This window comes from Ahaetulla prasina, chromosome 2 (assembly GCF_028640845.1).
Source record: "Ahaetulla prasina isolate Xishuangbanna chromosome 2, ASM2864084v1, whole genome shotgun sequence".
NCBI lineage: Eukaryota > Metazoa > Chordata > Lepidosauria > Squamata > Colubridae > Ahaetulla > Ahaetulla prasina.
Window position 1 is genome coordinate 219182241 of NC_080540.1, and position 26488 is coordinate 219208728.

At 40.9% G+C, this 26488-nt stretch overlaps 1 protein-coding gene across 2 annotated transcripts; it reads right to left on the reverse strand.

Moving 5' to 3' along the window:
• Positions 1–359: 359 nt before the first annotated feature.
• On the reverse strand, positions 360–26488 carry ACER2 (alkaline ceramidase 2). Of its 2 annotated transcripts, none has more exons than XM_058170161.1 (6): positions 26365–26488; positions 21939–22053; positions 19206–19347; positions 10490–10627; positions 8979–9116; positions 360–7128 (listed from the first exon to the last, which is right to left on the reverse strand). In XM_058170161.1, the coding sequence occupies exons 2-6, from the start codon at positions 22012–22014 to the stop codon at positions 6942–6944; spliced, it is 681 nt and encodes a 226-aa protein (XP_058026144.1). In that variant the 5' UTR covers positions 22015–22053; positions 26365–26488; the 3' UTR covers positions 360–6941. The 2 variants fall into 2 exon arrangements, with proteins under 2 accessions (XP_058026144.1, XP_058026143.1); XM_058170160.1 differs by lacking the exon at positions 26365–26488 and adding an exon at positions 26082–26358.

A 26488-nucleotide genomic window follows, 5' to 3' on the forward strand; every position in this document is an offset into this window, starting at 1 on the left:
CATAAGGTACAACATTTAATGATAGTCATGGGGTACAAATAGGCAATCAGGAAACAATCAATATCAATATAAATCGTAAGGATACAAGCAAGAAAGTTACAGTCATAAAGTCATAAGTGGAAGGAGATGGGTGATGGGAACGATGAGATTAATAGCAGTGCAGATTTAGTAAATAGTTTGACAGTGTTGCAGTGTTGAGTGAATTATTTATCAGAGTGATGATGTTTGGGGAAAAACTGTTCTTGTGTCTAGTTGTTCCGGTGTGCAGTGCTCTGTCGTGTCATTTTGAGGGTAGGAGTTGAAACAGTTTATGTCCAGGATATGAGGGGTCTGTAAATATTTTCATAGCCCTCTTTTTTGACGCGTGCAGTATACAGGTCCTCAATGGAAGGCAGGTTGATAGCAACTGTTTTTTTTCTGCAGTTCTAATTATCCTTTGAAGTCTGAGTCCGTCTTGTTGGGTTGCAGAACTGGTGATCAAACAGCACGTCCTGCACTTAAGGAACAATCAAGGTTGATAAAAAGGAGCACAGCATGTTCTTTTCACAGCTGCCAAAGATGACAGCCCCTTCCTGTTTCCGACCTGTCCAACCAATGCTATGCCACAGCAATGGAACGTCAGTGAAACACACACATACCCCACACACCAAGGACAACACAGCCTGACCCTTCCACTCCTAGATAGATGGGGGGGTTTTTTTTCCATGATTGCATTGCCTTCCCTACATGCTTGCCTCCGCCTCACCGATCCTCACCTTTCTGACTCCCAGATATTGTGCAGACGGAGTCCGAAACGACAAGATCAGTGTTGTGAGAACAGGGCTGCCCACCCTGAAGGTGCTGTACTTCTGTTTCCATTCTGTTCCATGGCATAATTTAGAGCAGGAGTTAAAAAGTACCAAATTTCAATACCAAAAAAACCCATGTTCCAGTCCCTCCTCAGGCATGAGTGTCTCTGGGCCAGTCCATCTCTTTCAGCTGAGCAGACTTCCCCAGGGTTGTGGGGGGGAAACAGGAGAGGGGGGGAAATGCTATATATGGCAGAAGGAAGTCAAGCTAATGCATTTCGAAGGATTGCCCACAAATAATGGATACTCCAGCAGAAGGATTTCTCTGCCACTAACAAGGTCACAGAAATAGAACCACACTGTCTCACTCTTGAGCATTTAAATAGGGTGGCCAGGAAGATGGCTACAGATCGTGTTGAACCTCAAGTGAGGCAAAATCTCCAAAACGAAACTGTGACGTCCTTTCTTTCTAAGTCCAGAGTCCATTATTTCATTAATATTATTGTCTAAGATTATAGGCCTCATCCCTATAGTCTTGGGATGCTACTTTAATCATTCTTAAATCATTCATTACACCAGTTCTTAGACTGGGAATCTGTTTACCCACAAATAAGACAGCAAATGCTGTCTTGTTTTCATAATTTTATATAATTGTTAAGTTATTCAGCAAAAAAAGCTGAAGAAACAGTGGACCAGCTAGACATGTACTGCAAGATGGATCACACAGGACCGACTGTAAACAACTGCATGACAAAGTAGTAACAAGAATATAGTGGAATATGCGCAAGAAATATCATCTGCCTGCACACAAGAACTGGTGGGACCACAAAATAGACAAAGTAATAGAAAATGAAGACGTTAAAGTGCCCTGGGATTTTAGAATTTAAATAAACAAGCACATAAAACCCCAAACTTAACTGTCGATATGAAAAACAAAAAAAATATTTGAAGAGTGGCTATGGAAATACCTGTAAAAAAGAAGAGAACTGGAGAAAAGTACTAAGTACAGAAACCTGCAAATAGAATGACCATGGCAAAAGAAAGCAGAGGTAGTACCAATGCTAATATGTACCTTGGGTAGAGTCCCAAAACATCTGAAGCACCACTTGAACACCATTAGCACTGACCAAATCGCCCTTGGTTAATTGCAAACGTCAGCTTCACTTGTACCAGTTTAACCCTTAGCAAAAATAAATAAATAAAATCTGCTTATCCTAACTCCTTGGGAAGGGCTCAATAGGTGGGCAAAAATGCCAAATCCAATCTAAACATTTGGCTGTGTGACCAATCATAATTTCTTAAATTTATATGCCACCCAATTCCCAGGACTCTGAACAGTTTACAAATACAAAATCATTTAAAAACAAGAGAAAAAAATAGATAGCCTGAATAAGGAATGAGATTTGGTAAACTATGGGGATGAAAGACATGAAAAAAATATTTAAAATTCCATATGCTGAAAATTCTGTGCCTAGACAATATAGAGGAGGAGATTATTATTCTGTCAGTCCTAGAAGACATTTTTTACTTTGGATCTTCAAGGCTGCCACATTTAGTGCTGTGGGAAACTGAGAGGGGGGAATGTATGGAGTGGAGAAAGATCTAGCCATAACATTATTTTCTTTGAGACTCAAGGACATCCTACCCTGCACCTGGAGTGGTGTGACTAGGGGGCATCTCCAGTTGTGACAGTGCCTTAATTGGACCATGTGATGGACACGTGGATGCTGGGGAAGGGACTTGGACTTTCTTCTGGGTGGGAAAAATCTGAATTCATATTAAATTAGATTTAATTCAGTAGGATGCACTTTTGAGTATACAATTAAAAAGATTAAACTTCTTGGGGGGTTTTTTTTGTATCCAAACGAAACTGTTTCTAGCCCTCAAAGTTGTTTTCTTTTTAAAGAGCCTTTAAATGGCACAATTTCCTTCCATTTGCTCTACACATGCTAACCCACTTCTCTTTGTTTTAAGAAATCCTTCAAAGTTCCAAATCCTGTAAAAAAAATCACAATAAAGTTATTATCCACCCTAAATGTTTCATCATTTATTACATTCTTCCAAGACATATCCAATTTTAGTGCAAGATGTTTTCTTATCCATTTAGTAGCCCTGCCTGTTTTCTCTAAATACGGGTGTGAACGCTGCCAAAACATATTTCCATGATCTCATCAGCTACCATTTTTTGCCTTATATCAGGGAACAACCATGGAAGATGAAAATTGGAATTGCATATATACCCAGTTTCTCTACATCTGTGGTTTTCAAAGTGCCTATACCCCAGAGGTGTGCAAAATTATATATTGAGGTTTAGGAAGAAAAAATTAAAATATCTATTTGCGTTTATTTTTATCCAAAAATAGGAAATTAATCTATTCTAAGAGTATACAAAGGTCTATGTTTTATAATGTACATACTGGTACAAAGTACACGAGTATCATTTATAAATCAATAATCATACATATATTGGAAGGGCATGATCAAAAAAATGTTTTATTGGTAAGGGTACAGAATAAAAGAAGTTTGGAGACCACTTTTCTAGATTATCGCTTGTATTTCAAACTCACTTTTAAGAAAGATGTTTCAAATGAAGTACCGGTACCTTTTTACAGTAGAACAATGAAGAATCCACCGAGTGGATTTTGCATAAAAGCTTTCTGAATTTCAAAATATCGTCAAGATACCAAACTTGAGCCCTTAATCAAGCGGTTACATCCCAGAGAAAGTTTGCCACTATTATGTATAAAGGAAAGAAGCAAGAGCACAGATGCTTTCAAACTCATTATTATTATATACCTGAGAATGATCGGATCTCCTAACCTTTAAAAAACAAACAAAGCAGCCACTTATGCTGAGAACACATTGTTCTCAGCATAATATATGTCACTACAGAACGTGCTGTACATAAAAGTATTTAAGAGAAAGAAATAACCGTACAGTTGCAAGTAAAGCCAAGAAAATTCACATTCCACCTCCTCCAAGAATGAGATAGAAAATACTTTTTTGTTGGTATAACTGAACAGCTGGATAGTAGTTACTCTAATTAAAAAATGTCCCACGATTGTTTACTAGAAAAATTCTTTCCATACTCCCCCCCCCCACAAAATGAGACACATATAATGAAGAATTTTTACATTTCGTAAATGTTCACTTTTGTATTTTCCGATTATCTGTACAGCCTTATCATGTTCTTCAAACACATGCCAACTTCATGTCAAATGTAGATGGATGATTACCAGAATTTGTAATTTTTTTTTAAATGTTGCTGATACAAGACAGAAAACATCGGGAGCATCTAAGAAAATACTTAAATAATTCTACGAGACCATCTAATCCTAAAAAACATTATTTCCCAAACTCAAAAGCTTGTGTCCCAAATTGCAAAAAGTAATTTGATAAGAAATATTACTGATTCCATTTTTATTTTCTTGTAACACTGTAAACAAATATTTCAAGATTCGAAAGCTTGATAGTCATAGCAATTGAGAATTGCAAACTAAAGGGAAAAATAGATAACTTTTTAAATAAAAGAAAACAAAAATAAAGACATCTGTGGCTTTTTAGCACGCATTTTACAATATCCAGAACACTACAAATTTTGCTGCTGGTTCACTGACGTACAACTGCCAATTTTCAGCAGGACAATTTCCCTAATTGTTGGTTTGTTTTGTTTTAAAAAAAGAGGGGAAATAATCCTTTAACCTTCTGCCCCTCCACAATATTCATCCCATTTTTGTCAGTCACTGCATTTTTCAGAGTCCTCCCAATAAACCTGCAACACCTAGCAGCAAAATGGGTGTGAACCCCTGGCAATCATTTAAGAATACCAATAACTAGCTAACAAGCAGAGTGAACCCCTTGCCTATCCACTCCTATAACAACGTAAAGGCTTCAAATAGCTTGTCTCAAGTCACTCAGAACTCAGAGCTTGTCCCAATTCAGACAACTCGAAATTGTATGGGATTAAGGTCTGTGCTGGTAATCCAGATGGCAAGAAATGGGGAGCAACTGGCACAGTACAACTGTATGCTTGCTGTGCTGGCAATTTCATCTGCACTCATTTTGCCACCGGTTGGCCAACGGAATGTGCCTCAAGTCATAGGGGGAAACTTCTATTGATATTCACTAAGGTAGACTGCCCCCGTTTTGAAAAATACAGGTGTGTCTTCCATTCTTCAACTGCAGGAACCAAATACTGTAGCTCAAAGGAGGAGCACTGAAATATCTTGTCCTAAAACGAGGGACCAGGCCATTTTGCTGACAGAACCTTGCGGCACTCACTCAAACTTAGGCATGGAACTAGGCCGGTCTAGAGCTTCCCCACAGTGATAAAACTGTCTCAATCAACTCACTTTGGCAAAGTTCCACACAGCCAGTGGCTCCCAACAGGGAAAGTTGGCCTGGTTTATTTAATGCTCCATGCAACATTTCTGGCAATGCGTCAAGGTACTGAGCAGTCACAGCCAAATGGAATAGAAAGGAACAAAACGTCCAATTCAATTCCACAATCAAGCACAGATATTATTTACCCAGCTTGGTCCATCAGCAATTGAGAAACGTTTGATGCAAGAAATGTTTCCCCCCCCCCCCCCCGGCTTGTTTACAACTATATCTTGGCTTTGTATCCAGGGATAGAAACGCCTGCTTTTGTTTTTGCGTATGCTAGAAAACAAACCAAGTTATTTGTAGTCTGTATTTTCCTTTTCCACCCAAACTACTGAGCTGTGGCCAATTATTTATATGGCATCTCATCTTATATTAGCCCGCATCTTAAATTTAAAGCATTTAAATACAAAAGAGAGGATTCTTTAAAAAGTGACGGTAAAAGCTTCAAATTCATAAGACTCACTGCAGGATCATCTACAGGGTCAGTCAAAAAAATACTACTACTAGTGAGTATACAATTGAAGCCCCTTTTTTTCCTCCTGCATCACATAAAAAAAAAAAGGGGGGGGCTGAACTTTTAACCACATGGCCACGAGCACCATTTTGATTTCATGGATTCCCTTGACAAGTATTTTAACAAAGTTCAAATATTTCAGAATCTGGGAAACACCCCAACTCATGCACAATTTAAGAAGCTTTCAAACACCTGCACAAGCCAAAGCACCGATTCTTTGCGGCCCTTGAAATTTAGTTACATCTGCTTAAAAATGGAAGTGAATAATGAAGCTTGATTGCTCTCTCCATAACTAACACCTAAAGGTGTGTCATGGTAACAAGAGGCAAAAAAACAACAACAACCCAGATGGATAATTAAACTCAAACCTTTCCAAGTTCATTTGTTTGCTTGTAAAGAACATGGAATTAAAATAGAGATTGAGAGATAAACTGTTTTGGTTTTTTTTTGCAGAAATCTGGTAGATGATCGCCGAATTGCTCTCCTTCCGAGAACTCGGCTGAAATATGACTTAACTGCCTGGAGACCGAGGAAAGCCTCACAACCAGACAATTTTTATTCCTTCACTGAGTTTTCTCCTACATCTTATTTTCTGAACTGTAGTAAACAAGTCTCCAAAGAGTGAACTGTTATATATGGATAAAAAAAAAAAAAACTCGCGTTGTCGTATGTTTATGGTATTTTGATGGATTAAGAAGAGAGCCAGCTTCTCAAGGATTGTTCTCCTCTTAAACTGACCGCAGAGTTTAAAGGGATTTCATTTGCTCAATTAATATGTAAATATACACCGGCAGCAGAGGACGGACATCTGCAAAGCAATTCTATTAAATCCTTAATACACAAATCTGGTGATTATTTCCCAACCAGAACACAGCCATCAACACACCAGCAGAGACACACGCCCGTTTTTCCATTCTTCCTTGCTTAATGTGACAGGGTAAGTTGTCACCCAGTTCCCTGCCCACTGAGAGGGTGACAGGCAGTCAAAACAGAAGGGAAATTGCTTTACTGGGGGGGGGGGGGAAGGTGCACTTATGGAAATACAGGCGTTCTGCTTTCCCGTGTTTCTTCGTCGTACGGATTCAGGCATTTCTTAGGCCACTCAAAACAAACTTTGTTTGGAGATTCTGCTCTGACCACCTCATCAGGTGTCCTTTGCTTGCGCAAGGACCTCCTCAGGCAATCTTCCCACTAGAGATCCAGGCCTTTTGGAGAAATGGCAGGTAAAGAGGACGGGGCGCTTCCGTTGCCCTTCAAGTAATCTTGAGGGGAGACTTCTTGTGAGCGCAGAGGAGAGTGACGTAGGGCACCCCGATGAATGCCCACTTCTCACTGGGCCAGAACTTGATGACGGGGCCTTGTTCGGGGATCTCAGAGACAGCATCAAAATAGGCAAAGCAGACGCAGCCCAGGTAAGCTGCAATACAAATGAGGATGTGCCTGGAAAAGAGAGAAGCGAAAGGACTGAGGTTTGCTTTGGTTTCAGGTCTTAGAACGTAGAATAATAGAGTTGGAAGAGACTCGGAGGTCTTCTAGTCCAACCCCCTGCTAGAACAGGAGACACCATATCATTTTGGACAAATGGTTATCCAGTCTTTTTTTTTTTAAGCTTTCAGTGATTGAGCACCTATTAACTTTTGAAGGCAAGCTGTTCCACTGGTTGATTGCTCTCATTTGTTAGGAAATTTCTCCTTAGTTCTAGACTGCTTCTTTCCTTGGTTAGTTTCCATCCACTGTTTCTTGTCTTGCCTTTTGGTACTTTGGACCTCCTCATCTCTGTAAGAGCCCTCAAATATTGGAAGAGTGCTATCATGTCCCCCCTAGTTCTTCTTTTCATTAGATTAGACATACCTAATTCCTATAACTGGTCTTCATATCTTTTAGCTTTCAGCCCCCTAATCATTTTTGTTGCTCTTCTCTGCATTGTTTTACAAGGAGGGGCATCTCTTGAGGTCAGTGGAAGTAGCACATTTACGGACTTTTGCAGCGAAGAAAAACTATGAAGCTGCCTCAAGAAATGGAGAGCTTTTGTAAAAGTTTTATTTTTATACTACTTGCACAACAATGCAGAAAATATTCAGTAACTGCTCTGCCATCTGTTGCACCCTGGAAACAGGGTGTAAAAGAGACCTTATGAAGCAAGCTTGGATCCCACAGCTCAACTCAAGGATACGGAGAGCCCAGGGGGAGCTGTTAACACTTTTATATGTGCATCAGCAATTTTTTCCTCTCTGGAAAGAAGGTAAATTAACTTCCTTTCTCAGTGATGCTGATTTGAGACCTCACAATATGAATCAGCTGCTTTTCTGAGTAGTGGGTCTCTGATTTATGGGAAACAGGGTTCAAATCAGGATTTGAAGCGGAAATGGTGGTAGCTGTTGGTTTTTGGGCCACCTGGAACCACTGGACTACTTTTAATGGTTTCAAAGATCTTCGGACTCTGAAATTTGATAATAAAAATAGGAGACCTTGATTGTATCTGGGAAATAATGGCTTAAACTAGAGGTGTCCAATCTTGACACTTGTGGACTAACTCCCAGAATTCCTCAGTCAGCATAGCTGGTTGGGGAATTCTGGGAGTTGAAGTCCACAGATCTTAAAAGTTGTCAAGGTTGGACACTCCTGGTTTAAACTTTAGAACAGACTTCCAGCATTGTTCTCTCAATATTCCATTCCTAGCTACAGCATCCCTGCAAAATCTCAGAAAAATCTTTGCCCCTTATGTAATCTTTCCACTTATGACTGTATGACTATAGCTTGTTGCTGGCAATCCTTATGATTTATATTGATATGTTGACCATCAATTGTGTTGTACCTTGATGAACGTATCTTTTCTTTTATGTACACTGAGAGCATATGCACCAAGACAAATCACACTTGGCCAATAAAATTCTATTCTATTCTATTCTAATCTGCTATCTTGTGTCATTGTTCCACCTACTGTAATTTGTAGCACCTCCACCCAAAAATATCAACCTCCAGTTATGGAAGGAGGCCCAGCAATTTCCTTATTCTTACGGATCTTAACATACCCCAATATGCTACTGTCAGAACACAAATGAGGGAGCAGAAGTATATTTTTCTACCAGAATTTATTTTGTTGGTGCTATCTAACATGACTGATTCATGGAACAAACTAATCACCAAAAACACTTTTACACAAGATCTGATTTTAATATGAAACACACCAAGAAACTGTGCCACTATTGCATTGTTCACTATTGCAATGAAAACAGATACACACCAGCAAAAGAAAATACTTTAAAAAGAAGACTAAAACAAGGACTCACCATACGCAGTGTAAATAGGGAAAATTAAAAGATGACCAAATCTCGCAAAATACTTTGTCACTAATCCAACAAAATAGTGCCAACATCCACCATAGGCCAGAAAACAGTCCTAGCTTATAAACTCGGACATTGTCACACCTAGAAGAAAAAGCAATAACTGGCAATAGTGTAAATGAATAAAACTGGTAGAAGTTTAAATCAAGCCAAGTCAACCTGGATTATTAATCAAAATACAGTTTTTGGTTAAGTGTTGAATTACTGATTGACACAAATGAAATATCAAAGGCAGGAATGTCTACAGGTTAGGATCCAAAAAATCAAGATGGACTGATCAAAGCTCTGCCCAAAAACCACATAGCAATGTAGTCACTACCTTTTGGGACCATAGCTGACCAGAAGCATGCAAGCAACCAAATTTCAATTTTAAGAGATGTTATAACTTTTGATCTTACTGGATTTATTCTTCTACCTAAAAAGATGAATTTGAAGAGTTTTGCTTCCTTTTGCACCTATATACTATCACCTAAGGCTATTTGTTATTGCAATAACACTTGGGGGAAAGATGATTTTTGCTCACTGAGAAGAAAATCTGTCAGATTTCTTCCAGGAGTTCAATTTTGGTTTAAGTTTGGTATTGTATATACATGGTTTATATTAATTGCATATGTGTATTCTATACATCAGGGGTCCCCAACCCCGGCACTGGGTCGTGGCATGCCAGCAACTGGGCCGTGCAAACAAGCGAAAGCCCATCTGCGGGATACAGGAAGCATGCGAAACCACGCCCCCTCCCGTCCACAGAAAAACCTGTCTCCACGGAACCGGTCCCTGCTGCCCAGAAGATTGGGGGCCGCTGCTTTACATGGCACCACTACACTGGTCTATAACTTACAATTATGATAAATTTTACCATAGCTGGTTTGCATTTTGATGTGATAGCTGTCCTGTGCTGTGGCATCTAGTCCATGTTCTGTATTTAGGGGAGTATTCTTTGTATTTAACATCAGAGCTTCTAAAGTCTCAAAACAGGATTCAGGTCACGTGCTACACTAGGAGGTACTAACTTCATCTTACGTAATGTATTAAGCAAGTTTATAAAGGGTGGCTGGGGGGGGAGGGAAGAGAGTAAGAGTACTTCTCCTAGGACCACACTACCACTGAAAAAGCCAAAGGACAACTTCCAACTAGAAATGGGATGCGGTTGTGCTGGAACAAACTGCGCCCAGCACTGGAGAGAGAGTTTGGTCTAGTGATTAAGGTGCCAGGCTACAAAGTGGAAGACTGTGAGTTCTAGTCCTGCCTCTGCCATGAAAGCCAGTTGGGTGACCTTGGGCCTGTTCCTCCCATTCAGCCCAACTCCCCTCACAAGGCTGCGGTTGTGTGGAACATAAGAGGGAGGGAGGTGTGCTGGATATTTTCACCACCTTATTTGTAAAAATAATAAAGGCGGGATCTAAATAAATGAATTAAACATAATTTATCTGCTTTGCCTCAGTCAGTCTGGTACATACCTTTTAAGTTCTGCAATAAGCAGGGCGCTGCAGGGAAGTCCTAAAGTCATCAAGGAGATGTTATTAATGGCGGGCTTAACAAAGGCGAGGCATGTAGTGACTCCAGAAAGAATGCCCACGGCAGCTTTGAACCGGCCTCTGCAAAATATATGTATTTTTAAACACTCTGGGGTGAAATAGACATAAAAACAGGTGTCAAAAACTATTTGCCCAGTATAATTGATGTCTTCAGTTGTTTGAGAGAAGAAAAACAGCCACAAAACAGGTTTTGCAAACCCAAATGTGTTTGTTTTAAGGAACGTAGAATGGAGGACCACATACTTTACTTGCTTAGAAAATGGATATGCTGCCTATTTCCAATTGTTTGCAAAAATGTACAAGTACTAGAGACCTCGACTTACAGCCGGGAAATTTGGTCGTCAGTTGCTGCACTCACCACGTGATCAGACTTGATTTTACAACCGCTGTTAAGTGTATCAGGTGAATTAAATCCGGTTTTTCCAATGTCAGAAAACGGCACAAAATTCACAAAACCTGATCGTGTAATGGTGGGATATTGCAACCAGTCATAAATGTCCCAAAGGTGCTTTTTCAGAAGGCAACTGGACTTTGTTTTTCCTTCCTTTGCTGAAGACATTTCTTTCTCGTCCAAGAAGCTTCTTTAGCTCTGAGTGGATGGTGGGAAATGGTAAGATTTATACTCCTGGCAGACAGGTCGGTCATTTGCATTCTGTCAGAGAGTCATTGAGGCCACTTGAAAGTTTATCTGTGTCCTCAGGGTCACCCACACCCCTGCAAATGACCAACTGTCTACAAGGAGTATAAAACCTTCCATACCCCACCATCCAGTCAGAAGAAGCTTCTTGGATGAGAAGCTAAACGTCTTCAAAGAAGAACAAGAAAGCCCAGTCGCCTCCTGAAAAAGCACCTTTTGAGACTACCATGACCTGGATGACTGAGAATCTCCAGACTTTTAACCAGTCATAAATGCATCAGTTGTCATGTGCCCAAAATGCAATTACATGACCAAGAATTGCAGCACTTGTAACCTTTGAGAACAAAGGTCCCAAGTCCATTATAACTTTGAATGGTCATAAAGCAACTGGTCACAAGTCAAGGATTACCTGTAATAAAATGAAACAGTCACAGCTTCCGTAAAATGCATTTAATCTTCTATTCTAGGTGAGCAGGGATAATTTAAAATCCCTGTGCAGCAACAAGGAGAGGATCTGGTTTAATTCCAGCAACAGTTTGTTCCACTTGCATTATGGAAAAAACCCCAAAGTACAGGTAGTCCTCAAGTTACAACCGTTCATTTAGTGACCAAAGTTACACCATTGCTGGAAAAAAATGATTTATGACCACTTTTCACACTAATGACTGTTGCAGCATCCCCATTGTCATGTGATCAAAGTTCAGACACTTGGCAACTGACCAAGTGTCACATTTTTTTTGTTTGTTTGTTTACATTTATATCCCGCCCTTCTCCGAAGACTCAGGGCGGCTTACATTGTGTAAGGCAATAGTCTCATTCTATTTACAACTTATTGACCCCCCAACAATCTGGGTCCTCATTTTATCTACCTTATAAAGGATGGAAGGCTGAATCAACCTTGGGCCTGGTGGGACTCGAGCCTGCAGTAATTGCAGGCAGCTGTGTTTTAATAACAGGCTATCTTACAGCCTGAACCACAGTGTCCTGGGATCATGGGATGGCCTTTTACGACCTTCTGACAAGTAAAGTCAATTGGGAAAACTAGATTCACTTAACAACTGCAGTGATTCATTCAACAAATATGGCAAGAAAGGTCATAAAATGGGGCACAGCCTACTTAACCAATGCCTCACTTAGCAACATAAATGTTGAGCTCACTTGTGGTCGTAAATTGAGGACTACCTGAAATTGCAACAAAATGTATGTAGCAAGGTCTGGAAACAGTGCCCTGTTATTGATGCAAGAATGCAAAGCAAACAGTAAAGGAATAAATGTCAATCAAGATAGATCAGGGTCATAATTAAGTTCCAGTTCAGAAGATTTATTGCTCCATCCTATGCAGTGACTAGATAAAATTAGGCCTCCGTTGAGTCCAAGCCTTCCTGAATGCCATTGACCCTTATCTGGTGAGAATTTATTCACATGAGGTAAGTGTCAAACACAAGGATCTAGCAAGTACAATGTACAAAGTCTTACACAACTTAGACCACGTGTGTCAAAGTCCTAGCATCATGTTGCTGTCACGTGATGAATTGCGATCTTTTTTCCCTTTGCAGAGCTGGGTGGGCGTGGCCTGAGTGTGACACTTCTGGCCCGCGAGCCGCCAGTTTGACACCCTTGACTTAGACCAAAGTTAGGCGTTTAAGACAACTTGATGGAGGAGAAGAGCAGGCAGAACCAGTTGAGTCCAACCCTTCCTGAATTCTGTTGAATTCCGTTGAATTCCTGAATTTATTCACACCAGATAAGAGTCAATGGAATTCAGGAAGGGTTGGACTTAAGACGGTTGGTGGGAACATAACGATTCTAAGCTGATGAATTGGGATCTTTTTTCCCCTTTGCAGAGCTGGGGTGGGCGTGGCCTGAGTGTGACACTTCTGGCCCACGAGCCGCCAGTTTGACACCCTTGACTTAGACCAAAATTAGGCGTTTAAGACAACTTGATGGAGGAGAAGAGCAGGCAGAACCAGTTGAGTCCAACCCTTCCTGAATTCTGTTGAATTCCGTTGAATTCCTGAATTTATTCACACCAGATAAGAGTCAATGGAATTCAGGAAGGGTTGGACTTAAGACGGTTGGTGGGAACATAACGATTCTAAGCTGATGAATTGCTTTACTCATTCTGCCTGCTCTTCTCCTACATCACGTTGTCCTATGCCTCACTGCAGTCTAAGTTGTACAAGGCTTTGTATACTCTAGTAAGCACTCTGAATTATTGTGTTCAAAAACGCAAAAGGCAAAGCCAGTTGTTTGGTCATTTCCAAGGTGGTTCTATTCATCAGCACACTCATTACTGCACAACTGCTTTCTGTGCCAAGTACAATTTTGGTGCTGACTTTATGGGTGACCACATGAAGAAAATTCTGAGGATAAGAGTACATGAACCACTGATAGTAGATTGCAAGTTGAGGATTACCTTTAAGTGTTGAGCTACAGCAGGGATGTCAAACTCAAGCCCCATGGGATGCATAGATCTGGTCCATGGGACCTAGGGGTGAAATGCTCCTGGTTCGGACCGGATCGTCCAATCCAATAGTGATGGCGGCAGGTAATTCGGAGAACCAATAGCAAAAATCCCCATGCCCAGCTGAGCAGTGCAGTCATCAGAGGTTTTTTTTTTCTTTTAAAAGCATTTTTTCTTTGGCCGAAAAAATGCTTTTAAAAGTTAAAAAAAAAGCCTCTGATGATCGTGCGACTCAGCTGGGATCATCAGAGGCAGTTTTTTACAATCTCTTCAGCCGAAGAGGTTGTAGAAAAAATGCTTTTAAAAGGCTCCTCTGGCGATCCCAGCTGAGTTGCCCGATCATCAGAGGTATTAAAAGCATTTTTTTACACCCTCTTCGGCCAAAGAAAAAAATGCTTTTAAAAGTTAAAAAAAAAAAGTTGGCCACACCCACCCAGGCACATTACTTCCCCCACCAAGCCACGCCCACAGAACCGGTAATAACAAATTTTACATTTCACCCCTGGCGGGGCCACCCTGGAAATAGTGAAGGACTGGGCCATGGTGCCTCTGCCAGTGAAAATGGGAGCTCGGGAAGCCTCCCAGGCTCTGTTTTTGCCAGCTGAGGGCTGCAAGAGGATCCCCCCCCAGGTCCACCACAGGTGCCCCCAACAGGGGTGACGTTGAGCTGGTCACACCCATCCTGGCCATGCCCACCCCTCCCGAGGTCAAACACAGCCCCGATATGGCCCTCAATGCAATAGTTTGACACCCCTGAGCTACAAGATGGAGACCAAACAACGAACTTGATTTAGGAATTCATCAGAATATATCAACAGCTCTCCTTTTAATTGAGCCCCTATTCTATGGTCATGTGCTGTTCACACTCCCAAGGGCTACATTTTGTTGGAAGTGGCAAAAGGTAAACTTATAATTGGTCCTCTGAGAATTACAGCAGAACTGGTAGAAGAGTTTACGGATTGGCACCCGATTCTTACTACGCAGAAGGCTTTGTAAGCAGGGCCTATCAACTGCCAATTTGGGAGACAGTAGCAAAATGTTATTATTTTTTAAAAAATAAGTATATGAAATTACACTAACAGAAACAGTGAAAATAATTGTCTGGTGAACAAGAAAAAAAGGCATATAGAGGCATGTTTGCTGTAAAAATGGAAAGCGCAAGGATAATATTGTATTATGTGTATACAAAAAGAAAAACCATTGCAAAAACTGTAGTTCACAGGACAAAGATTATATTCCAAGAGAAAATGCAGAACGATTTTGGAAATTAAAAAGAATTGCTTTGGAAGTGGAAGAAGAGGGAGAAACACATAATTCTGGATGAAACTGAAGTGACGGAGAGCGTAAAGCAGGAGTCCTCAAACTAGTTGGCTGGAGAATTCTGGGAGTTGAAGTCCACAAGTCTAAAGCTGCCAAGTTTGAAGACCTCTGGTTTAAAGGGACATTTTATAGATTTTTATGGGAATTACAGGGAGCTACTTTGGTGTAGTGGTTTCAGGCATCATCTAAAAAACAGGAGTTTTTGAGTTTTAGTCCTGCCACAGGCACCAAGCAGACTGAGTGACTTTGGCCCAGCCACTTTCTCCGCCCTCAGAAGCAGGCAATAAAAGTCAATACTGACTTAGAGAATTAAAACAAACACTGAGTTATTGCCACCATCATGATGAAAATCGGGTAATAAAAGCTGTATGAATATTAACATTTTGGAAGCAGGAAAAACTGGCTGTCGCCATCCTGGGGAGGAAAAAAAAATCAATATACAATGTTTAAACAAGCTTTAGAAAATACAGGTAATCCTGTTGTGACTCCAGCCCCCGAACCTGGCCCCATGCCCGAAAGTGACTCAGAAAGTGAGGGGGAAGGGCCGGTAAGGCTTACCTCGGAAGCACCAATTCCTTTGGCTCGACTCCAGGAGCCAGAACCAGACCAGTTGGAGGACGTAATGAGGCCATCATCCCGATTCCTCCCTTCCCCAGGCTACGCCTTCAGACCCAGCTGATGATAATAATCAAGCTTGGCTTGACCCGTGCTTCAGAAGATTAGAGAGGCGGCATCATCAAAAGGAAGGGTGGGGCAGGAGCCCTACCCCACAGGATATATAAGGAGCTTTGGGACTGCTCTCACTCCACGGGAAGCAAAAGTTTAGCTGAACTGTTTCAAAAAGAGCTGAAAGTCTTGCTACGTGAGTCATTTGTTTGAACTTTGGCAGGCAGCTGCGATTTCTCTGCCAGGACTGATAAGAGCTGTCAATCCGCTGGCTGAAGGCCAGCTCGTGGGTCTGAAGTGGGGAAGGAGACAGAAAAAATCCTCGACTTACGACCACCACTGAACCCAAAATTTCTGTTGCTAAATGACACAGTTGTTAAGTGAGCTTGGGCCCATTTTACAACTGTACTTGTCACAGTGGTTGAGCGAATCGCTGTTGCTAAGTTGGTTGTTGAATGAATCTGGCTTCCCCATTGACTTTGCTCATCAGAAGCACTCAAAAGGCAATCACTTGACCCAGGACACTGCAAAGGTCATAAATGAGTCAATTGTCGTGTGTCTGAATTTTGATCACATGACCAAGGGGGGGATGCAGTTATAAGTGTGAAACTGTAACAAGCCCTTTTTTTAGTGACCTTTGAATGGTCACTAAATGAACTGTTGTAAGTCGAGGAATCCCTGTAAGGCAGAAACCATGAGGTTGATCTGACTTCCATTAGCTGTGAAAGAGGGAATGGTTTTAAACAGACCTGAATTATAAAAGCCCTTCCAACCAGATTTTGGCAGCAAGGCGGGGGTGGGTGGGGGTGGGGTGAAGGAGAAGTGCAAAAGTGTAATGCATCCTTATCATAACCAGAGGATTTTAGCAAGGCTGAATCACCCACTATAGTAAAATTCTCTGTAAAACTCTTGCACTTTTATTTGGTGAATGGGACTTCTGTGGCTGTGCTTAGCTCAGTCAAACCTTCTGCCTGCCTTGCCGGCCATCGGGCTGTGTGTGTGCTCAGGAGCACATCAAGTATCTCAAGCTGCTCCTACCTTTGCAATAATAATCCTCAATCAATGTCAGCCACAACACTCACAGCTATTAGGGCTCAACCACAATGCTACCCCAGAGTGACAGTAATGTTGAAGCATCGAAATGTTGTGGACGACCAAAAGATGGAGACTTCTCCACCAAAGATCTACATTCCCAGACATGTGTGTGTGTGTGTGTGTATACAATGTGTGTGTTTATATCTTTATATCTATCTGTCTGTCTGTCTGTCTGTCTGTCTGTCTGTCTGTCTGTCTGTCTGTCTGTCTATCTATCCTGCATCTGCATATATATTTAATTACTGACTTTTGTTCAATAAATCATCAACCTAGAAACCGTCTCTGAAGGGCTGGCTATAAACCCCTAAAGTAAAGGGTAATTTCTTTAATCCAGATTGCCTGATGACGATGGGAGCTGTAGTTTAATCGGTGTAAAAGGTGCTACACTGGGGGAAGACTAAGCTATTTTTCGTAATTTTGTCACATGGCAAATAAATCCTTGGTGAATAATCGGCCATATACTTATGAGAGATACAACGAAAGAAAAAGGATTAATCGCAAATATGATATCTGTGCTCCCCTTGTCTTTGCTCTGGGGCTCAGGGGCTACACGTTAATCTTATAATCTTTTGGGGAAGAGTTGCTGAGGGATTAGACCAACCATGTCTAACCCAATTCTCTCTCATTACCCCAGCAACCACCAACAAACATGCCACTGGGAAAATCCTAAACCTTTTCATAGCTTTTTTCCTTGTGTCTGTATTTTAGCCTGCTCAGCATTATCTGTATTACATTATGAGGAGCATCCTAAGAACAGAGGAATTGAATAATATATTGGTGGCAGCTATGCTGTACAGTATTGAAAAATCCAGGCAAAAAAACTAGATTTCAGTAATTCACCCAGAACAAATTTAGCCACATTACCCTATGGGATATTTATATACTATTAAAACTCTCACTGTCATGACTTTTAAGTGGGCAAACCTGTGCATCCTAGGGCACCAACTTTAAACCAAGGTACCTCAAATGAGCTAACTTACAGTTATGTGTCCAAAATCCAGATCCATGATTTTGGAGGGAGTGAAATTTGGGAACGTTGTGGCTGCTTCAGAGCTAATGGCTGCTGCTGTACTGCTGCTATGGTCATGTTAACTTCATTTTCAACATTTCATGACAGTTTCCCAGCCAGTCCAGCAATTCCTTGCTCCTCCCCCACCCAGCACCAGCCACTTAACTTGCTGAAAGAGAAGTTGAATAGGACAGAAAGAAAGGGAGGAGGAAGGGCCACGCAGCCTTTCCACACTGGCCCCCATGCAACATCCCCAACCTGCATGGCACATCTCACATACTCTCAAGCATCCCCAGGCACATTTCTCTACCTGCAACCTCCCCATGTGCCTTCCCCCGTCCACAAGACACCTTTCATACAGCCCTGTGACCCACACACACCCTTTGTGACCTGTGCCACACTTTTGGGTGACCTACCTGACCAATGTGGCATCTCTTACACTTCCCCATGATCCCCACACAAGGGGTTGCATGCTATCTGACACACATGGCCTCTCTTGCACATGCACACACCCTCTTCCTGAACTGAGCAGCACCTCTTATACATCCCCATATAAAATTCCTGACTCACAACCCAGCACACCCTTTGCACAAGGGCAGGGCAGGGGATTTCCAATGCTGCCCATCAGTTTTCCACAAGGAAACTCAATAGGAAGTTAGAAGTAGCTCCCACTCTCACTGTTTTGCCCACCCATGGTCATTCTGTTTCTCTGTTTAAGTAAGAAAATATCTCTGAACCAATGACCCATTGGGGCATGGATTTATTTTATTTTATTTATATCCCACATTTATTTTTATAGACATCTCAAAGCAGTGATCATACCTAGTACTCCTTATTCCTCCTATTATCCCTCCTCTACAACAGCCCTGTGAGCTAGGCTGAGAGAGTGTGACTGATCCAAGATCACCTAACCAGTTTTCATGCCCAAGGCAGGAAATCCATCATCTCCTGATTTCTAGAGTGGTGCCTTAACCACTGGACCAAACTACTTTGTGTAGTTCTTTCTAACTGGGTAAATTCCATCAAGATAATGCCCTTTAATTTTCCTCCTTAATTCAACATGCAAGACAATCTTGAACTTTTAACATTTATCTTCTTCCTTTTTTTTTTGGCATCAGTGTTATGAGGTAGCTGCTTAGATACACTTTCCCTAATCTTAAATTTTGTGGACAAACTAGAGTCTTCTGCTTTGTCATTTGTCTAGCACTGGCAGCAATAGGAAGACCATAACACAGGAAGGTTAGCTGCAAGTTGGAGAAGCTGTAACTGAACTAAATCCCAATCTGCTTGCCTATATAAAGATAAACCTAAAACTAGTTTACAACATATCAGTTCAAATTTCCTGCACTTGTTTTTTTTTTTTTGTCAAGAATCGTCTTTCTGTGTTCCTTCTTTCAAAAAAACAGTTCATAAAAAGATGAACACAATGCTTTCCAGAGATATTTACCTGTCATTCCTAAACATTTTGGGCAGATACCTTCTGGGAAACCACATAGCCAGGGCACACATCAGAACCCAAAGTATAGCAAGTTCATCGAGCATCTGACCCAGGAAGCTAAGCGTAGCATGGAAGTAGACAGATCCAATCCCTAGAGAGATACAGTAAACAATTATTATTCTATCACTAAGGCATGGTCATATCAATATTTTCCAACGATTGTCTGAAAAATTAAACCTTTATATATTTAATGAAAAGATCAAAAGCCAAGTTATAAAAGAAAGGTAACATTCACCCTCCAAAATCAACATTAATTTTAATGTACTTTTCCGCAAATCTTCAATTTGTGAAGATTTTGCTTGGCCAGCCAGTCTTATAGAAATATTTAATTCGAGGTTCTTAAAAGCACTGAAGCGGGACAAATCTTACATGGTCCTTTGGTCTACAGTGGAGTAATGGGTGATTTTTCCCATATAATTTTTCCCATAGATTTTTATTCTGCTTTTTTATATATATACTGTATTTGGTCATCTCAAAGTGGTGAACATACTTAATACTTCAACAGAAAGAATATTTGTAACTCAGGGTTGAAATGAGGGGCTCTTGGTGATCTCTGAAATTGTTTTCTTGCGGATGTTTCATTACCAAACTAGGTAACATCATCAGTGGGGTTTGCTCTCTTTTTATATACTAATGCAGGGGTGTCAAACTCATGGAAAACAGGTGGCATCATGTGACGTAAGGAGACTTTTTTCCCCTTCCCTAAACCGGGCATGGGCATGGCCAACATATGATGCATTTGGCCCGCAGGCCGGGAGGTTGACAACCCTAGTGTACGAGTGGATTTTCTTCTCAGTCTTGGTAGAAATGTTCTTGGTGGTTTCTTAATTAAGCTCTCATTTACTGTTTATTCCTCTGAGTTGGTTCTTCCTTGATTGGGGTTTTGATTATTGATTTAATGTTAATCTCGATGTTAATCTCTCCTCATCTGGGTATTGATTAATGGTCTTTAGAGTTTTCTTTTTGATCTTTTTCTTTTTTTGGCTTTATGATTGTCTCTTTTGAATGGTATGTAGATGTTGTTTATCTATATTTTCATGAGCTGGGGTGGTTAGAGTGCAGTACTGCAGGCTACTTCTGCTGACTGCCTGCGATTTGGCAATTCAAAACTCACCAGGCTGAAGGTTGATTCAGCATTCCATCCTTCCGAGGTGGGTAAAATGAGGACCCAGATTGTAGGGGGCAATATGCTGACTCTGTAAACTGCTTAGAGAGGGTTGTAAAGCACTATGAAGCGGTATATAAGTCTAAGTGCTATAGCTGTATGTGCCTGTTGATGGCTGATTTGTCCCAGGGCCAGGCTTCCTGAAATTCTTTAGTGTTTTTTAGACCTTGGCTTGGTCTAGGATGCTCATAGTTTACCACTTAATACTCCTGCCTCCTCTTTTCCCCCACAACAATCCTGTGCGGTAGTGAGACTGTTCAAAGTCACCTAGCTGGCATTTGTGCCTAAACTCAAGTCTCTGGTTTGCAGGCCAGTACCTTCACCACCACTCCAAACCGTTCTCCCCATTCACTGAGATTTCATACAGGGAAGAGCACGTTATATATTTTGGACTTCAATTCACATCAGCTCTAGACACTTTGAACAATGACACAGGAATGTGGAATTTTTAGTTTGAAGTACTTGGACAACACCTAGTTGCCTACCTAACTGAAAGTAACGCCAAGAGGATGTTCTGTAACAGATAAATTGCTAGTTATGTGGCTTTCTTAATAGAATGGTATTTAAATTACACTTTTATGATAGTATTTGTTTAGGAGACACCCAGAGTTGGTTATCAGATGAACGGCTATATAAATATTTTAAATGAATAAATACATAAAAATAAAATATTGTGCAATCAGTCAAGGGAGAGAAAAATCAAGCTTATCCAAAATAATAAAAAAAAAGATTAAACAATTTTGACTTGGGTTGTTTCTGTGTTTTTATTTTAACAACTGGGTATTTCTTCAGATTCCTATGGGAACAGAACTTATGGACAAAAAGAAGTGACAACATAATTTAGCAAAAACTGGATTGCTACATCAGTAGTACTAGCCAAAGAAACCAGTGCAGTGCAGATGACTATATTAGTAAGGCTATTATATGATACTTTAAGGGGTCATGATGGTATCAATTTGCAATACTGTTCTTCGTTTTGAGTGCATATTCTGCTTCTGAATCATATGTAGTCCTCGACTTACAACCCATTCATTTATGACTGTTTGAAGTTACAACGGCACTGAAAAAATATGACTTATTGCCTTTTTTCACTTATGACTTTTGCAGCATCCCCAATGTCATGTGATCAAAACATGGATGGTTGGCAATTGGCACATATTTATGACGGCTGCAGTGTCCCAGGTTCATGTGATCGCCTTTTGCAACCTTCTGACAAGCAAAATCAATGGGGGAAACCAGATTCGGTTAACAATCATGTTACTAACTTCATTGCAGTGATTCACTTAACTGTGACAAAAAAAGGTCACCAAATGGGGCAAAACTCACTTAACTGTCTTGCTTAGCAACGCAAATTATGGACTCAACTGTGGTCGTAAGTCAAGGACCTACCTGTAGTTATATGTTTAAACGCCCACTCAATTGAGGTATCTTTTGATGTCATGGTAGTACATAATTTAAAAATGATAATAAACTCCTAATTTTCATGTCACATCCCATAAAAATTCAGAATAACTTACCTACAACTACTAGCAAGGTCCATATTAAATATATTCCACTGTTGAAGCAGGTTGCATATTGTCGGAATAAGCACATACATATAGGGGGCAGGACAAAAAACAAGACGTTGCTTATCTAGAGAAAAAAAATAGAAAATATTTAAATAAGCAGAAAATTTTTTTTCTCCATTCCTTCTCTCTGATTAATTTTGCACAATTAATCAAATGACAGCCTTAGCAATCGTAACAAAAAGGAGACCGTAATTAATCAGTGTTTTGCTATTTTCACTGTATACAGCAGCCTTTCCGGCAAAGGCAGAGATGAAGATCTTCACATATGCTGTTGTGACACATCTGTGATATATATATTTGCAGTTAAAATTGGTTACATTTGCTCAGTACCATTTGAGCAAGATTTTGTGAGACGATCAGGGATTCTTCTGCGTTTGCAGAGATCAAGGGGTCGAAGAGGGTTCATCACGGCATAAGCTCTGCCATCTGTTGACCAGCGCCCTACCCAGCTCCTTCAGGCAATCAACTGGGGTAGTAGATGCTGCTGAATTGCTGGATTGTCTTAATCCAGGTATATTTTTGTATTACTGCAAGAAGGCTGTGCAGAGAGTGGTGAGGACAGCAGAAAAGACTATCGGAAGTTCACTCCCTTCTAGCTAGGACATGGCATATAAGAGCTGCTTGACCAGGGTCTACTCTATTATCAGATACTCTACACATCCTCTCCATGAACGGTTTTCTTTGTTATCTTCTGGGATGAGATTTTGTGGTACCAAAACAGAACTAAATTCTGTAATCGTTTCATGCCATATAGTATCAACCTTGTTAACTCTTAAGTCTTTTTTTCCGCTATGTATTCTAAATGGTGCGTGTGTGTGTATTTGAGAGCAGGCATCAGAATTTCATTTTTTTAATGTGTGCTAATGTGTTCACAGAATAAAAGGTTCTCTTATCTGTCTATGTTGGAAACAATTCCCATTTCCCTTTGAGGGAAGATTTCAGAAAAGGTGGTAAGCTTCAGCTACAGAGGATACTAGAAGAGAAAGGTTATTCAGATCCCTTCAAGTCAGGATCTAGCCCAGGGAAGTGTATACAAGGAGTACTTACTTAATGACTGCCCTATTTAGTGATGACGGTGCAGAAAAAATAACCACAGGTAGTCCTCGAGTTACAATAATTGGAACTGGTATTTCCATCACTAAACAATGCAGTTCTAAAGCGTGATATCACATGCTTTGCTTAGTGACTGCCATCATTAATGAAATCTCACTACTGTCACCAGAGTGAATAAAAATCAATTTTTTTAAAAAATGATTTTTTTATTTGAATTGATTTTTTTTATTTTTATCAAATTTATTTTAATAAAATGCTTTTGGAATAAAAATCTATCTAAAGGTAGTTTTCTTTTTAAGATACATAAGCTGTATATTCTGCAATATTGGGACTGTCAGTGGGTCAACAGCAGATCAAAGGAGGAGCCGCTGCGGGAGGGATATGACAGTTGCTCTTTAGAAATTATGATTTAAATCGAGTCGATTTAAATCAAGCCTTTTTATTGATTTAAATCAACTTTTTATTATTTAAATCGACTCGATTTAAATCAAATCCACCTTGATTGTCACTATTTGCCCAAGACACAACCTCCTTCTGCCGTAATATAATAAAGCAGTTTCATGAGAACAAACTATATAATTCTTACTACAGGACCTACAGGTAGCTTAGCAAATATTGCAGGAATAAGTTAACAAAAATCACCTCCAGTTAATGAAGTACATTGACTTTTTACTTGGTGTGGTTTATCTTCTTATATGTCCAAATAAAAAAAAGTGATATAACTAAACTTGGAAGACAGGAAAAGTGTACGCAGTTTAAGTTCTGCAAACTTATTTGCATGGTGAAATTATAGCCCTTGTCATTTTCAAAGCTACGCCTTTGTTTAGCACAGGGGTGTCAAACTCAAAGCCCGCGGGCCCACTCTGGAAACAGCGAAGAACTGGCCCACTGTGCCTTGGCCAGGGAAAATGGAGCTTGGAAGGGCCACATGCGGACCACCCAGGCTCTGTTTTTGGCTACGACAGCCTCCTGCAGCCCTCTGCCAACAAAAATGGAGCTCGGGGAGGCTGTGTGCGGCCCACCCGGGCTCCGTTTTCAGCCACGACAGCCTCCTGCAGGCCTCTGCCAGCAAAAACAGCCCGGGCGGGCCACGCATGGCCTCCCTGAGCTCCATTTTCGCAGGCAGAGGGCAGCACCTTGACGAGTGACATTGAGCTGGCCATGCCCACCCTGGCCATGCCCCCGCTGCCCCCCCAGGTCAAACACAAGCCTGATGCGGCACTCACTGAAATCGAGTTTGACACCCCTGGTTTACCACAATTTCTACACCAATGTAAAACTGTGGAGGTTTGTCAACCAATACTATAGCCTCTTCAATGTAACTAAATTTGTCCAGAATCCTCTTTTCCTAAAGCAAGATTTAAAATGACTGCAATATTTGAGACCATTGCTTTGCTCTATTAATCAAGGGCAATCCATTTAAGCTTTATCCTCCAATATGAAAAGCGAATTGCTTCCAAAGAAGGTACTTAACTAAAAAAAACCAAAAACATTCCATCCAGCAAAGCTACAAACCCTCAGAATAAGAATATATATTCATAACTTAGGAACTTTTCTGTCATCCGTCTGATTTTACATATTTCCTATTACACCCCCCCCCAAAAAAGCCTTAACATTTGTGATCAAGATACATTTAAACTGACCAGAAAAGAACTAGGTTAACTAAAGCAGGTCCAATCTATGGCTGTATATTCACACCGTACTAAGTTTGGTTAGTGTTTTGGTTAGTGTACTATATTAACATTAGTTTAGTAAGCATCATGCTTCAATATATACTGCAGACACCCCCCTCCCAAAAAGGGGATTAATTCAGTAACCAGATTAAATGTGCTGTGTAAATGTGCTGTGAATGCAGTTACCTCCTAAGGCCCAAATAACTACTACTGTAATAAGGTGTAAAACCCAACGAACTGTTCTCAGCTGCCTTTTCACAAGGCACTAAAAAACTGGCTTTGCTGTTTAGCTTGGGCCCTGGTATCATGGATGAGCCCATTCCAGGGTTTCCCTTGAGTGTTTCAACTGCTATTTCTGTTATTTTTAATTTTGGTCCGTTTTGTTTTTACCGTTTTCATTGTTAGCCATCTGTGTATATGAGATGGACAACCTGCTAAATAAATACATTCCTCTTTGTGTGCCTATTTCCAGTTGATTCCTCCAACCTTAGCCACTTTAGGAAGCTGTGGACCTTCAACTCCCAAAATTCCCCAGCCTGAAAGTCAAGATCCAGGCACCTTATAAAAGTTATACTAAAGTTGAAGAACGCCGGTATAATCCAAGTTTATGCATAGCAAAAACCACACAGAATTATCTTGCAAGCGTGTATCCTAATAATAATAATAATAATCAATAATTAATAACAATTGATAATTTTAAATAAAAATATATTTATGTATATATATAATATAAATATATATAAAATAAATATTATATATTTATTATAAATAACCAATGATATTTGTGATACATTTTTAAATGTTCAGTTGATTGAGTTTCATGTTTGATGAATAAAAGATATAATAATAATAATAATAATAATAATAATAATAATAATAATAATAATAATAATAATAATAATAATAATAATAATAATAATAATAGCAGCAGCAGCAACAGCAGCACCGGACACCGTTACGTTAACATTCTCAAATATTAGAAATGGTGGCTCTCTAGCCGAGTCAAGCCAGGAAACCGTGGTTTACAAACCACAACGGCACATTCTGAGCCAAAAACCTAGATCCACCACGGGGATCTAGGTTACACGGGGCAGTCGGGGTATCACCCCACCTGATGCACAGGTTTCCTTCTTTTTTCCAAGCAAGCAACCAAGCAAGGAGCTCCAACCGGACCATTCCAGGATCGGCTCCCAGGCCGGCTTAGCGTGTAGCAACGCAATGTTTGTTTTTTTGCAAAAAACCCCTTCCAAAAAGCAGCGCCAAACAAGCGCGGTTGCGATTGCAAACGTGCGCCGAGGCGCCGCTCTCTCTCTCTCTCCCCCTTCCGCCAAGCTCGGGAGGCGGACGTCTGCTCCAAGTTACGCACCGTGTTGTAAAACTCGGCGATGGTGGGCACGATGGTGTAGTTATCCTCGCACCAGTCCAGTTCGGAGCTGCCCGCCCGGAGATGATCCCACAAGAGGAGAGTGATCATGGCAAAGCTTTTAAAGGCTAGGCTGCCCCGCAGTTACAAACTCCGGGAAACGCTCATCCGGCACCCGCTCGGCTCAGCCCAAGCTGCTGAAATCGTTCAAAAGGCCGCCGCCTCCTCCTCCTCCCCGCCAGCCCCCCACGCGGCAGGACGCGGGGAAGCGTCCCGACGTTTTCACCTTTGCGCCTTTCTCTCTCTCTCTCTCTCTCTCTCGGTGCCACTCGATCTCCGACGGCGGGGGCGACTTTTTCACGGCAGCGGCGCACACGCCTCCTTCCCAGCTGATCCGGCCCGTGTCAACA